Source organism: Echiichthys vipera, assembly GCF_963691815.1.
Source record: "Echiichthys vipera genome assembly, chromosome: 9".
Taxonomy (NCBI): domain Eukaryota; kingdom Metazoa; phylum Chordata; class Actinopteri; order Perciformes; family Trachinidae; genus Echiichthys; species Echiichthys vipera.
Window position 1 is genome coordinate 3,823,336 of NC_139834.1, and position 15,689 is coordinate 3,839,024.

General features: G+C 43.5%; 2 protein-coding genes across 4 annotated transcripts in view; one reads left to right on the top strand and one right to left on the bottom strand.

Moving 5' to 3' along the window:
- Positions 1-1,626: 1,626 nt before the first annotated feature.
- On the bottom strand, positions 1,627-13,777 carry LOC310951453 (solute carrier family 35 member C2-like). The gene is made up of 10 exons (XM_083919673.1): positions 13,704-13,777; positions 12,219-12,429; positions 11,929-12,079; positions 9,875-9,938; positions 9,665-9,737; positions 8,384-8,552; positions 7,581-7,664; positions 6,352-6,527; positions 5,397-5,526; positions 1,627-3,991 (listed from the first exon to the last, which is right to left on the bottom strand). The coding sequence occupies exons 2-10, from the start codon at positions 12,327-12,329 to the stop codon at positions 3,849-3,851; spliced, it is 1,101 nt and encodes a 366-aa protein (XP_083775799.1). The 5' UTR covers positions 12,330-12,429; positions 13,704-13,777; the 3' UTR covers positions 1,627-3,848.
- Positions 13,778-13,849: 72 nt separating this feature from the next.
- Positions 13,850-15,689, top strand: part of taf13 (TATA-box binding protein associated factor 13) — a 329,277-nt gene continuing 327,437 nt past the window's right edge. The window contains exons 1-2 of one of the 3 annotated variants that reach the window (XM_083919834.1): positions 13,850-13,895; positions 14,758-15,158. In XM_083919834.1, coding sequence (XP_083775960.1) covers positions 14,759-15,133 — 375 coding nt within the window. In that variant the 5' untranslated portion in view covers positions 13,850-13,895; position 14,758 and the 3' untranslated portion in view covers positions 15,134-15,158. Of the gene's footprint in view, positions 13,896-14,754; positions 15,280-15,689 lie in introns of those variants that run through there. The other 2 variants (XM_083919833.1, XM_083919835.1) reach the window with 2 other exon arrangements.

Genomic DNA, 15,689 nt, shown 5'->3' on the forward strand with positions numbered 1-15,689 from the left:
GCTCCTAGAGGGCACTTTAACACACGTTTTGACTCCTAGAGGGCACATTAGCACGTGTTTTGGCCCCTAGAGGGCACTTTAGCATGCGTTTAGGCTCCTAGAGGGCACTTTAGCACGTGTTTTGGTTCCTATGAGAGCACTTTAGCACACATTTTGGCTCCTAGAGGGCACTTTAGCACGTGTTTTGGTTCCTATGAGAGCACTTTAGCACACATTTTGGCTCCTAGAGGGCACTTTAGCACGCGTTTTGGCTCCCAAGAGGGCACTTTAGCACGCGTTTTGGTTCTTAGAGGGCACTTTAACACACATTTTGGCTCCTAGAGGGCACTTTAGAACACGTTTTGGCTCCTAGAGGACACTTTTGCACACGTTTTAGGCTCCTAGATGGCACATTAGCACGTGTTTTGGTTCCTAGAGGGCACTTTAGCATGCGTTTAGGCTCCTAGAGAGCACTTAAGCACATGTTTTGGCTCCTAGAGGGCACTCAAGCACACATTTGGCTGTGTCTGTGCATGTGAGTGGGCATCTTTGTGTGTCTCACATCTCTAAATACATGGTTGACATCTTTTCCTAATTTAACGGGGACAACTGAGAAAACCTAAAATTGACATGAGTATATTTTTTCATTGTCCTGTACACATACTCTTCTCATCAGTGTTCTTTTGGGTCAATTTGATAATTTTAATAATTTAAATATTATCATTTTGAATCTTCTTTACAATTCAAATATTTAGAAATGTTGGTTTTCCTGAGCTCAAATTGACCCTGTGCCGTACATTATACATGCTTCTGTCCTTGATAATGGAAATTACTTTCATTCCAAATATTATAAATAACACAAAATAGCACTTACATATAATATACTTACTTTAAAACACACAAACAAATACCCCTGGATCCAATTTTAGGTCAATCGGTGTGATGTTACAGGTATTCTGGATGTATAAGGAGGTGTTTGGGTGCTGTGTTTAATTGAAAATGCTTTTTAGGTCGTCAACAAATTCACATCGAGTACCTGACATAAAAACCTGAGTCATAACTTTATGATCATTTTCTGGATGTTTAAATTGCTGGGGTCAAATTGACCCCAAAGATAAACGCTGTTAGTCAAATTTGAGGCTAACAGGGTAAATCAGGGTTAAATCAACAGGGTTAAATCATTTCCAAACAGCTGTGTTGGCACCCGACCATGCTCTGAGGCTTGTCTGGCGGGTCAACCGGGTGCAAGGATGCTACTTAACCTGTTATTTGTGCATCTTCACTGCAGTGATCAGAAGCACGGCTGTCTAACCCCGGCACAGACACCACACGCTAAGGTGTGCTACACACATTCTGAAATGAAGCATGACCTCCTTTACACTTTGTTTCTCAATGTGCTGCAACAACACTGCACTTTACAGAGAAGTCAGAAACAAGTTTCATTCTTAAATGGCTTTAATCTCCAAGTACTTCAGCTACATGATCACTGATTCAATTAGGATGGATTTTGCATGTAAAGGCACGTAAAGGTAGTCATTTCACATCCCTTCAAACAACGCTTAGCACGGCTGGAGACCGTTACATTAAGAGTCAATAAATACCCAGAATCCAACCCTGCAGCTCCACACTTGAAGTCAGTTATCTGCTACGCCACCTTCGTCTTTTATATCTGCTGTGCAGCCATTTCCCAGTTCACTCACGATAAATAAAGTCTTGTCTTATCCTAAATTAAAAGTAGGTTAGCTTAAAAAACATGCTGAGACATACCCCGCTATCAAGACATCCACCCTAAAACCATGTTCAAGGGACTTTCTGCCACTAAACCTGGCAGTAATTAAAACTCTTTGGACTTTAAACATTAATCCGCAACTCATTTGACAATCAGTTTATAAATTAAGGGATTTTCCAGGCAACACGGCCGAACATCCAAACACGTGCGCCTGCTGCTTTCTTTGTCTTTTGTGGTCGCACCTGAACATAATTGCTGTGGGTTGGACTAAACATGCAAGAACATAACCTGCAGATGTATTGATAATGATAGGAATTGCAAGTCGCTGCAGTACATACTTCATTGAACTATGAGAATGAAAGTGTGTTGTTAACTTAGCCCGTAAAGAAGAGCAACAAAGCCACGTATAACACATCTATTGATCCAGTTTGTACACAAAAACGTTAGGATGTCAACACTTAAGGGAAAGAAATGATGTGATCTGACGTTAGGTTACCACCGCTCACACTTACAGGGATACCTGGACACTCTAATTCAACAGTTCCTACATTTATCCTTCTTTCTTTTACAGCTTATTCTGTAGTGACCTGTGCCACTTAGCAGCATGCATTAAATGTTGTATACACACACACATGTACACGGATGAAACAATATAAACACAACACTTTTGTTCAGAATACAGATAGGTATCTGGTGTGACCACCACTTGCCTCACGCAGTGCAACACATCCCCTTCACCTAGAGTTGATCAGGTTGTTGATGACCTGTTGGATGTTGGATGTTGGGCCACTCCTCCTTAACGCCTGTGCTGTTGCTCGATTATGGCAGGAACTGGAACACGCTGTTGTATACACGATCCATCCCAAACATACTCAATGGACGACACGTCCAGTGAGGATGCAGGCCGTGCAAGAACTGCAATGTTTTCAGCGTCTGGGAATTGAGAACACATCCTTGCAACTTGGGATCGTGCAACACATCCCCTTCACCTAGAGTTGATCGGGTTGTTGATGACCTGTTGGATGTTGGATGTTGGTCCACTCCTCCTTAACGCCTGTGCCGTTGCTGGATATTGGCAGGAACTAGAACACGCTGTGGTATACACCAATCCACCCCAAACATACTCAATGGACAACACGTCCGGTGAGCATGCAGGCCGTGCAAGAGCTAAAATGTTTTCAGCTTCCGGGAATTGAGAACACATCCTTGCAACATGGGATCGTGCAACACATCCCCTTCACCTTGAGTTGATCAGGTTGTTGATTGTGGCCTGTTGGATGTTGGTGTTGGTCCACTCCTCCTTAACGCCTGTGCCAAGTTGGAACAGGAACTGGAACACGCTGTGGTATACATGATCCATCCCAAACATACTCAATGGACGACACGTCGGTGAGTCTGCAGGCCGTGTATTGAGAACACATCCTTGCAACATGGGGACTTGCATGGGGACTGAGCGTCGGACAGTTCTTCGCTCCGCGTTGTCCATTGATACCTGATGATTGGACGCCTCGTCGGGCGTTAACCCTTACGTGTAGAGCAGCATCTGGATATGCTACACCTCTGATGGATTATCTCAGCAAAGGAGAAGTGCTCACTAACGTAGATTTAACACATTGTGAACAGAATTGGAGAGAATCAGGCCTTTTGTGTACATAGAAAAAGTCTTAGATCTTTGATTTCAGCTCATGAAAAATTGGGAGCAAAAACCAAAAGTGTTGCATTCATATTTCTGTCAGTGTATACAGGTGCATGTAACAAAGTAAAAACGTATTCCTACTGTGTGAAAAGTATCTAGCAAAGAAAATGTACCCATTACAATTCAAGGTGTCAAAGTATCCATTTAACAGCCTCCCTCCCCTCGTTCCTCATACTTTGTTGACACTTGGATGTGTTAGCTACATGTTTAGCTCCCCTAAGGCGAAAGAGCATCGCTTGTGTCACGTCCACAGTTCATGTACAGCTACACGAGGCCCTGGCCTGGCCCGAAGACGTGATTGGAGGGTGAAAAGAGCTGAAGAGGCCTGGTCCCAAACAGTTTTTGGACGCTCTAAAAGTGTGAAGTCACCGTTCGAACTATCTGATCGAGCAGTAGTAAAGGAATGAAGACAGTCTAGACGTCGGTGGCTCACATCCTGGGACGTCAGTGCAGAGTGATTTCTTGTTCCTCGTCTTCATCATTATATTCGGCCGCTGAGTCGTCTCTTTCGTCTCCTTTCTGCCGCAGTAAGGGCAACTCAAGCTCTGGGCTCTTACTGTTGAGCTGCCTCAAAGACGGCCCCTTATCTGATGGAAGATATCACAACATGGACACTGTCATCAGTATCAACTCTTCTTTAAATCCCCATCCACTTAACATTTCTGCCTCCTGTTACTTGACTTGTGTGTTTGAGAAGATGTACAGTACGTGCAGAGTTTGACAATAGAAGGACATGCATCTGCTGAAGAGGGAAAGTTTCTCTGTTCACCTTAAACTGAAATTCCTGCGTAAAATCATCCCAGGGTCTTTTTTCAGCAAATACACCCATCAAATAAGCCATCAAGACATTTTTTTTGTGTAACAACTATTAACGGAGATCATGATACTGCTAATGACACCAAAGCTCTGCAGCAGCATGAGAAGAGTCACACATTAACCGAAGCAGCAACAACGTAGTTAATGAACCCAGAGTTTATTAAAAGAGTGTTATAAAGACTTACCTACTGGCCCCTGTACCAGCTCCTCTCATAGTAAAGTCCATTCAAGTCAATTAGCAAAGTCACTCCCAAAGGAAGGAGCCCATTGATGCTTTGTTTTATGTGTAGGGACTCTTCTCATGCTACTGCAGAGGTTTGCTGTTATTTTGAGCAGTATTAGTGGTTAAAAAAGACGTTTTAATGTGTTCACCGTGCTGCCTCGAGCTAATCATGTTAGCCGCATTCAGCTGTTAGCAACTCTCCGGGATATCTACGTTAATAGTTGTTACACAAAGAAATTTGTCTCGATGGATTATTTTATAATCTGTTTTAAGATTGTGTTTGTACGAGTAGGACTCTATCGGTGCGTTTGCACATCAGTAACCTTAAACAGATCTTCTTGGTAGTGATGTTACTTGCCGTTGCGAAGTCCTCTCTTGGTTTAAATTTAACGTTCTATTATGTATTTTTCATGTTGGTTTCGGTGCCGTTGCTTCCTGGTTTATTCTTTTTCAGGGTCAAAAGCCACTGCTACAGAGTGGGGACCATGCACAGACGAGAAACCCGATAATAACCCGATAACGCTGTTTACATGCACGAATAATCGGGGAACTGAAGGAGTTCTCTAGGCCGGGGTATGAGAACCCTGATTTTACCCGAGGTCCGGTGTTTACATGGTGTTTAAGAAACTGGAGTTCGCCCTTAACACGAATATAATCGGGGTTTTAAACTGCATGTAAACACACTGACTGACACTGCAACTAATTTGGAAAGCCAATCATAGTCCAGTTTGCAAGGGTGATGTGGAAACTTAGAGCCTGAGAATAAATTTAGTAAAGCAGCAGACACCTTGCATCCAGAAGTTACGAAAAAATAGATTATTATGTGGATAAAACAAATCAGACTCAGTTTATTATTCAGAACAATCATCAGTCCATGTCTGGAACTCTTGCTATGTCCTTGCCAATACAAGTTTGACAGTATTATGAACAATAACCATAAAATGCACACTTACTTTTGGAATAATATGTCTTGAGTCCCACGTGCAGTGAAATGCCACACAGACAAACAGCGAATCCGAGCCAATTAAGCATGTTCATCTTGTCTCCCATCAGAGCGGCTGCCAACAGTAGAGTACACACCTCCTACAGGAAAACAAGGCAATAAGTGGAATGACAGAAAAACATTAGATAAGTCTGAACATGACTACAACACTGCAGCCGCACGAGGCTTTACAAATAGGTCGTGCTCTTTATACAGCAGGAAACAAAAGCAGTTGGATAGATCAAAATAGACGAATTGCTCGGCTCCTCAGCAATAACAGAGATGCTAACTTTTCCAAGCATGTCCAATAAAAGTCGACACTGAAACATATAAAAAAAAGTAATCATCCCTCTCAATCCTCACTTATGACCCACTAGATGTGTGTGGTGATGTCTGTATCTGCAGAGACCCTAACCCAGGCCTTTCATTCATTCATTCATCTTCAACCGCTTATTCCTGTGGGTGTTGCGGGGGGCTGGAGCCGATCCCAGCTGATTTTCGGCGTGAGGCGGGGTCAACCGTGGACAGGACGCCAGTCTATCACAGGGCACATAGAGACGCACAGAGACAGACAACCATTCACACCTACGGGTGATTTAGAGTCATCAATGAACCCAACACCTGCACGTCTTTTGGACTGTGGGTTGTGTTCAGGATATTTGTGTGTATCAGCCCTTGGCAGAGGGCGTGTGGCCCAGAGAAAAAATAAAAGCGCACAGTGTGTGAGGGCCGGACTCTATAAAAAGGTAGCCAGCAGGTTACATCGCTGCCTTCATCTCTCTCCTCTGCACTCTCTGTATCATGGACTTATAAAGAGCTGCAGGTTTGTGTGTCTGTTTGACCGAGGGAGGGACACTAGCTTTGTTGGCTTAGTCTGAGTGACTGATTAAAAAAAACCTGTCGTAATAAACACACTTATAACGTACCTTAAAGATCCCTGATATGGATAACGTGAGGCTGGAGGTTCGAGAGACGAGCAGGAACTCGGAGAAGCCTAGACCAAAGGCCAGCAAGCCGCCGCTACTCAGCGTGAAGACTGAATACAGGAGTGGTGAGATCTCCGTCACCCGGAATAACTTTTCTGACGTACTGAGACTCAGGCCTGCAAACAAGACACAGAGAAGAATCCACAATTATGTTTTCATGGGCTGGTTACACGCCATTGCTTATGTCCATTCATATTCCAGGATCACATCAAATTAATTGTAGAGCGTAGAGGCTTTCCCATGAGAAGACACTACTTCATAAACGACACTGCAATGGTTTACTTCTAAACTTGGTGACAGTTGTTGGTGACGCTACACTGGAAAAGACAGCGTCTGAGAGAAGCATCTTACCAATGTTAGATCTTTAGCATGCAATGTGTGCAAAGCAGGTGGATTTCTGTGTGTCACAAAGGACAGAGGAGCTCTTATGTACACTGGAGATGTTTGTGTTTGTTCTAGTGTTCAGAAAATCAGCTGTGTACACGCATGCTTTTTTTATAAGTATAACCAAGGCTCAGTTAATGGAAACTTCCTCACTCTCTGAACATGATTACATTAACACAGTCAGGGTTTGGTGTTTACACAGGCTCCACCTCACTCTCATAAATGCCAAAAATCACATTATGCACATTATTTGGAGTGTAAATAATGTAGTTGAGGAATTGTTGTATCTGCTGCTACTTGTTACCTTGGCTGTCCAACATGAAAAGCAAGCAATACACCAACGTTTGAGAAAGAGTGGAACTTTAGCTTTGCCTCAATACACCAAGCAGTAGGTAGTTGTGTCCTACCGCTTAAAATGTCAAAAAGCATTACACTACACCAGGGACGGGGAAATCCAGGCTCCTGGGGGGCCACTGTCCTGCATGTTTTAGGTTTCTCCCTGCTCTGACACACCTGATTCTAACGATTATTAAACCCCTGACAAGCTTCAGCTGCTTGATAACGAGCAGATCATTAGACTCAGGTGTTTGAGAGCAGAGAGAAACCTAAAACATGCGGGACAGTGGCTCTCCAGGAGCAGGGTTCCCCGACCCCTGCACTAAACCCACACGTGATGCACTCTGTCCTTCTACCGTCTCAGAGTCCTTTGTCACCGCAGACACTTCGATCTATCGAGAGCTGAGAGAGTGTGAGGATGTCAAACCACAGCTGAAGACGATACTCACCTTCATTATACAGGAAGAGGGGGAAGAGGCCGAGGAACATGAGAGGTTGTAAGTGGTACAAAGTGTCTATTGGGTTATGAAGGCCTGGAAGAAAGTACAACATGAAGGAAAAAAGATTAAAGTGGAGGAGATGTGGTTACAACTGCTTAAAATCAGTTTCCCACAGTTATGGCAAACGTAAATAAACACAGATTTAGATGGGCTGAATGGTCGTGTAAGCTTCCTTACGCCTGGAAGGAGATCACGCGATCATACGTTCGGGTGCGCGCGTGTTTGTTTGTGTCTGTCCGCAGCTAATCTGGCATTCTGCCGGACCCATCAGCCTTATATTTCTTGTGCACATTCACGACTGTACACTCAAAGAGCTCTCATGGTTGCGGTCGTTCGCACCTTTTGAAAAAAACTGTTTTTTTATCAGGCGTGAGGCGGGGTCCACCCTGGACAGGACGCCAGTCTATCACAGGACACATAGAGACGAACAGAGACAGACAACCATTCACACCTACGGGTGATTTAGAGTCATCAATGAACCAAACACCTGCACGTCTTTGGACTGTGGGAGGAAACCGGAGAAAACCCACACAGACACGGGGAGAACATGCAAATTCAAACTATTCAGATTCAAACCAGGAACCCTCTTGCTGTGAGGCGACAGTGCTGACTCTTATAGGCTTGGACATCTCTGCAGCCCCACAATACTTCATTCAGAATTTTGTCACGACGCAGATGGTCGTATTTGAAGTTAGGTAGGACTGCTCCACATATTTTCATCATTTACAACATGAAAGTGATTCAACACTGACCCAGCTCGGCTTTCTGCATGAGGACCTGAGTGAGGGTCCAGCGGATCCCGCCTATGAAGGAGGCCAGCAGCACCATGACGAAGCCCTCCAGGTTGAACTGGGTCGACTCGAATGTAAACATAAACAGACCGCTGGAGATCAGCAGGACCACCACGATCAGGAATGGGTTCTGGTGGAAAAGGGACGAAAGAGAGAGAGACGATGAGAAACGACAGGAGAAACAAACTGTAGACGAAAAACTGTCTGTGCAAATGAGCACAGAACTTTGAGCTTCATCCCTTGTATGGAAGGTGCTTTATTAATAAAGTATGTTTATTATATAAGTGTACTCACAGATGGAAAGGACTAAATGACCTGCGGCACTTTTTGGTAATGAGCAAGCTGTGCTCCGTTTTGATGTAATGAGTGGAGGGAAGGTAATATACATTTTAATCTAAACCGCTGTGACGAAAAGAGAGTTGAGGCAGATGCAAAGCTCTCGATCTACCGGTCAATCTTGGTTCCTACCCTCACATATGGTCACTAAAGCAGGGTCATGACTGAAAGAACGAGGTCGCGGGTACGAGCGGCCGAAATGTGTTTCCTCAGGAGGGGGGCTGGAGTCTCCCTTAGAGAGAGGGGGAGAAGTTCAGCATCCGTGAGGAACTCGGAGTAGAGCCGCTGCTCCTTTGCGTTGAAAGGAGCCAGTTGAGGTGGTTCAGGATCATCTGGTAAGGATGAACCCTGGGCGCCTCCCTAGGGAGGTGTTCCAGGCACGTCCAGCTGGGAGGAGGCCTCGGGGAAGACCCAGGACCAGGTGGAGAGATTAGATCTCCACACTGGCCTGGGAACGCCTCAGGATCCCCCAGTTAGAGCTGGTTAATGTGGCCCGGGAAAGGGAAGTTTGGGGTCCTCTGCTAAAGCTGCTGCCCCTGCAACTCGCCTCAGATAAGCGGATGAAGATGAGATGAGGTGAGTGGAGGGAAGGTAAAATCCATTTTACTGATCACAAGAACGTTTTAGCATGCTGTCTCACTTTCAGTGGTGCCTGCCTATACAGCAGTTATCTGATCTAAAAATGTAAATTACTCTGTTATAGCCATGCATTTCCTCAAAGCTGAACTTCTTTTTGCGTGACTTCCAGATGCAGAAATCAGAGCAAACGTGCGTCCTCTCACATGCACATAGAGCCAAATTGCACTAGCCCCTTGTTCTGTCCGTAGGATAAGACAAGGACGCATAAAATCAGACAATTATATAATTCAGTGATGACGAAATGATATAAAAAAGGCTGTTACTCACTGGCTCCTCTAGCTTAAAGACGAGGGAGAAAAAGAGGATAAAGAGCACCGCTGAGGACTTGGTCATGGTGTACCTGGATGACACAAAATCAGAAGCACACAAAAGGATGGAATAATCCAATATACGGGTAAATACCACACATTACATACACTACATAAAACTGAAGCTTGTGAGCTCATACTGAAGCGGTATCCTAGGCAACAGACTTACAAGCTAATGGTGATGAAGAGGAAGCTCCAGTTGGAAAGTCCAATATCCAGCGCTGTCGCCAAGGCTGGACAAGAGACAGAATTCAGGACTTTTAGGAGATAAACACATTGGAATGAATGAAATCCTTGTATCGGGACTAATTGTGAATAAAAGAAAGCGTATCACAGGTGATAGACGCTCTGTAATAGCTCACATATAACTGAATAACAGTGAAATGTGTTTGATGTGTGTGTTACTGATTGAAGACAAAACAGGTAATCCATTCAAAGTGTCTTCATTCATTCATCTTCAACTGCTGGTCCCTGTCGGGGTCGCTGGGGGGGGCTGGAGCCGATCCCAGCTGACAGCATGAGGCGGGGTCCACCCTGGACAGGACGCCAGTCTATCGCAGGGCACATAGAGACGAACAGACGGACAACCATTCACACCTACGGGTGATTTAGAGTCATCAATGAACCGAACACCTGCACGTCTTTGGACTGTGGGAGGAAACCGGAGAACCCGGAGAAAACCCACGCAGACACGGGGAGAACATGCAAACTCCACACAGGTGGGGCTCCACACAGGAGGGCCCCAGCGCCCCCAGTGTCTGCACGATGAAAAACATCACGGCCTATAAAACTAATCTGCTCGTCTGAGACGGCTGATTGCTATATTGGTTCAGAAGCTTCAGCTCTGCCGTCGGGGGTGATGTAACGTTTGTATCAATATGAACTTTAGTCAAAGTACTCTTCCCTGAAAGCCTGAACATGATAAGAGCCGGCTATCAGTCCCCGTTCTCAGCCTCTGTTCTCTGAATACTTTGTTCTGCGTTCAGTTAAGGGAGGAGGAGGGGGGGGTGGGGGACTACAAATACACAGGAGTGGTGATCGACGACAGACTGGGAATCTAACACCGAGCCTGTGTACGAGAAGGGGGTGAGCAGACTCTGTTCCCTGAGGAAGCTGAGATCCTTCAACGTGTGCAGCAAGACGTTGGAGATCCTCTACCAGTCGTTGTTTTAAGCGCCATTTTCTTTGCTGCTGTGTGTCGGGGCGGCAGCATCAAGAAGACTGGCTCTGTACTCTGTACTCAGGCTGGAGTCTTTTGAGTCCGCGGTGGAGAGGAGGAGGCTGAATAAGCTGTTAGCCGTCATAGACGATGATCAGCACCCTCTCCATCACACAGGGGTTAGACAGTGGAGCACCTTCTCACACAGGCTGCTCCAGCTCTGCCGTTGAAGGGACAGATACAGGAAATCTCTCCTGCCACGTGCATCACCCTGTTCAATAACAGCTAAAAACTCTGTTCAGAACAATACGGTCTCTAAGCACCTTATAGGTTTCTCACACAATCCGTTCACCGCAACTTATATTATTATATGTTTACATTGTGTTACAATTAGAACTCTTCTTTATACATTTTCATGTGTCTTATATTGCATTTTATATTGCTGTTATGATGTGTCTGTGTATGGTTACTGTGTGTAATGCTGCTGCTACACTGACTATCTGTCTGTCTGTCTGTCTGTCCGTCCGTTCGTCCGTCCGTCCATCTATCCATCCATCCATCTATCCGTCTGTCGATAGATCTCTGTTGATCGATCTCTCTCTCTCTATCCATCTATCTATCTATCTGTCTGTCTGTCTATCTATCCATCCATCCATCTATCTGTCTGTCGATCGATCTCTCTCTCTCTATCTATCTATCTCCCTATCCTTCTCTCTTTCTATCTATCTGTCTATCTATCTATCTATCTATCTATCTATCTGTCTGTCTGTCTGTCTGTCTGTCTGTCTATATATCTATCTATCTATATGTCTGTCTGTCTGTCTGTCTGTCTGTCTGTCTGTCTGTCTGTCTGTCTATCTATCTATCTATCTATCTATCTATCTATCTATCTATCTATCTATCTATCTATCTATCTATCTATCTATCCATCCATCCATCCATCCATCCATCCATCCATCCATCCATCCATCCATCCATCTATCTATCTATCTATCTGTCTATCTGTCTGTCTGTCTGTCTATATATCTCTTTATCTAAGGCCCCCCGCTTTACTAACGTCTCACCTGTGGGAGCCACCTTATGGAGGTAATCCGTCCAGTTCAGAGTGACGCGGGGTTTCCCTGTCCAGAACTGCATGGCCCGCCGCGTCAGCGCCGACAGGCAGAAGTTGATGGCGAGGTGGACTAACGTCATGAAGAGGGGGTAGTGAAAGCCCTGGGAGAGAAAGGGACAGGGTCATCTTTGGCTCAGTGAAGAAAAAGTAAGTTAAAAAGTCAAAATTATGAGTTAAAAAGTCAAAATTATGAGTTAAAAAGTCATAATCATGAGATCAAAGTCCAGGGTCTTCCCGTACCTTCATCAGCCATTTGTTATAGAAGGTGATGCCTATGGAGAAGGCGTAGTACAGCAGAACCAATCCAACCGTACGGACGCCCCGGCAAAGGAACTGGACCGGGCACGCCATCCAGGGCCGCCAGGACCAGAGGAGACCCGGAGCACAGCTACTGTGGAGATGTCATCTCTGACCTGGAGCTGCACCTCCTCCCAACACTCACGGAGGGTCGCTTTAAAAGAGGGGGGAGAAATAACAAGTCAGGGTTTGGAGCATTTCGGCTTTTTAATCTCATTATTATGACTTTTTTTTATCATTAGTTTGACTTTTTATCTCATAATTATGACTTTTTATTTCATTATTATGACTTAATCTGATTATTTTGACTCTGTATCTCGTAATTTTTACTTTTTAACTCAGAATTTTGTCTTTTTACCTCATTGTGACTTTGTATCTCATAATTGTGACTATTTAACTCATTATAATAACTTCTTATCTCATAATTTCGAGTTTTTAACTCATAACTGTGACTTTTATCTCATAATTTTTACTTTTTTACCAATTATTGTTATTATTATGAATTACCATGACGATTTTCTTTCTTTCAGTGGTGGAAACGGGCATGTATGTACAGAAATATTAACTAAATAGATAATTAGAGAGTAATAAACAAACCTGTTGCAATGATAATGATAAGGAAAACAACAGTGTTAGCTCAGGTAAGAGCCACTATCAGCTAACCATTGAACCACGTCAGCTACTATTAGAGCCTCTATTACAGGTAAGAAATAAGTTTACTCTTATTAAACATATAATAATAATAATAATAATAATAATAATAATAGCTGATGAACAGTAGCAGACACCCTCCAGGTGGTTGAGTTTGATTGTTTACTAACTAAGTTATAACGTTACCACATGAGCTCGCTGTGTAAAGCGCTATTGCATTGTTAATATCGGGTCATAAACGCTTGCTAACGTTAATAATACATAAAATAAATAAATAATCCGGTATTTGTTGACGTTAAACATCATCTCTCGCCTTCTGCAACTGGTGACAGCGCGTCCCCTCGGTACGTGTCATTCTCCACCGTATGGCGACACCCCCATACAAAACCCCATAGAGAAATATCCACACTCGACGTTTTCGTGTTTTAATCCACATTTAAACATTATATTAGTATAACCCAATATATTGTTGGAATCGGCGTGAATTATTCTTTAATTCGGCTACAAAACATCCCACTCAGGAGTAGCGTGAATTGATATATTTAAGCTTTTCTTTGTTGGGTGGTCATCACTCGCTCATTCACTGACACCAAAAGAATCCGTTTTAAATGTAGGTTAATTCGGTGTAATCTCGCGAGAACAGCGAGTGAATTCACAATGGAGCTGAAAACACGGACGGACGTGTTAAATTGTGTTTTTTTTAAATGGAGTTCGGTCGTAATTTGTTTCCAAAATAACAGCAGAGATAATTAAATGTTACCGCTGAAGAAAACTTACCGTAAATCACCAAATGGCCGAGTAACGTCCAAACTTTGCGGTGTAACGGTAACTGTTACGCAGAAAGTACCCGGGGACAAAACAACGGAAGCGGCCACAGGGGGCGCTGTTTACTGCCGCACACCTCCACAAATTACTTCCGCTGTCGAGGGAACACAAGCGGAAGTGCTGTTTGCTGCTCTGAGCTACAAGGTAACGTTGTTTGTTTTGCTTTAAATTGTGTTTTTTGTTTAATTTACAGTGGAATAAAAACTAAAAGTACCATTAAATAGAATCGCATATGGGAACGAATGCGTCCACTCATCCGGAGACACGTGTTTGAACGGGGGGTGGGTAAAATGATAGAAAAGCGGGGTTTTTTTGTTTAATGTTCAAAATATAATGTATTTACATTTTTGCACATTAACACAAACTCCTAAAATCACAGGATAGTTTGGTCAAACCCTAAAAATGCTACTAAACAACCTTTAACTACATTTTCCAGGAGTTAGTCTGTGCCCGTCTGCAGAATACTAAGCGCAGTAACTTCGGATTAATGCCATTTAAAGTTGTTTTACTGTCCCAATAAATGAGTTTTTGGCACATTAATGATGCATTGTTGTTTACTAGTTTACCATTTGAATATATTTAATCCAAATCAATCCTTTCATCCAGACTTTCAGGCCCAAAATTGTGCAGAAATCATGTTTTTTAGTGATTTCGTAGTCACTGCACTTAGGCTTTGTAGGGCAGCATAGACAATGTACATAATATATTTTACAAGCAAAGATTGTTTTAAAAATCTATATATTTACATTTAATATGAAAGATGATTTGGAACAAGAACAATACAGGACAGGTCTTTATACACAGGCATTGTATACGTTTTGTAAAATAACTATATAATGAACTAGCTACACAAAATTTACAGTATATACACTTTATTGTAATATTCACAATATATACATTTGCTTGTAATATTCACAATTATTACACCTGATTGCAGTATTTACAATTCATACACCTGATTGTAATGCTCCTAAAATAACCAGTCTCTCCGTGTGTTTGTCAGCAGAATGGCGGATGAAGAAGACGAGACCGGCTTTGATGAGGAGGCAGACGAAGGGTCCAGCGGAGTAGATGTCGGCCACGGGAAGAGAAAGAGGCTCTTCTCCAAGGAGCTGCGGTGCATGATGTACGGGTTCGGAGACGACCAGAACCCGTACACCGAGTCCGTGGATATTCTGGAAGACCTGGTGATCGAGTTTATCACGGAGATGACACACAAAGCCATGTCTATCGGACGGCAGGGCCGCGTCCAAGTGGAGGACATAGTTTTCCTGATCCGCAAGGACCCCAGGAAGTTCGCCAGAGTCAAAGACCTGCTGACCATGAACGAAGAGCTGAAGAGAGCCCGGAAAGCTTTCGACGAAGCGAATTATGGCTCATAATCACTTTTTTCATTTCATTTCACTAGTTGTTCACTCGCTGATATGTGTTGTTGAGGTTGTTTTTTTGGTTTTGTAAATGCTGCACGACAGTGACACACTATGTCAAGGTGCTGTACAGATACCTGGTGTCATAATGTCTCAATAAAATGAAACAAAAATGAATATGCCCAGTCCTTAATGTTCATTTTGCAGGGTTTTTATGGGTGCTGCTAATCCTTAAACACCACATTACAATTTAAGTTTGAAAAGTGCTTGGATTTGAAATACAGTGCTTGAAAATAAGTTTATACAGGACGCCAAAGTGTCACATTTCGAAGCAATATTTGTTCACCCTTCTGTAAAATGGAGTCTCAAACATAACTTTGGTTGTTTGTAGCACAATAACATCTAATGTAAGGTGCCGCAGGAGTGTAATAAAGTCGACTCTTGCATTGCTCTCCGCCATGTTGAAAAGGTCAAAGGTTATCTCACTTCAGCATCTCTCCCATCAAAATATTCTAAGAGCTCCCCGGTGGAAATTACCACATGAGGGGGTATTCATGTGTGGTTTTCACTG

Coding starts and splice junctions, on each gene's coding strand:
- LOC310951453 (XM_083919673.1), bottom strand. CDS start 12,329: ATGGCGTGCCCGGTCCAGTTCCTTTGCCGGGGCGTCCGTACGGTTGGA. Junction 12,080..12,218: donor ATAACAAATGGCTGATGAAG/GTACGGGAAGAC, acceptor TTTCTCTCCCAG/GGCTTTCACTACCCCCTCTT. Junction 9,939..11,928: donor CCATAAGGTGGCTCCCACAG/GTGAGACGTTAG, acceptor TCTCTTGTCCAG/CCTTGGCGACAGCGCTGGAT.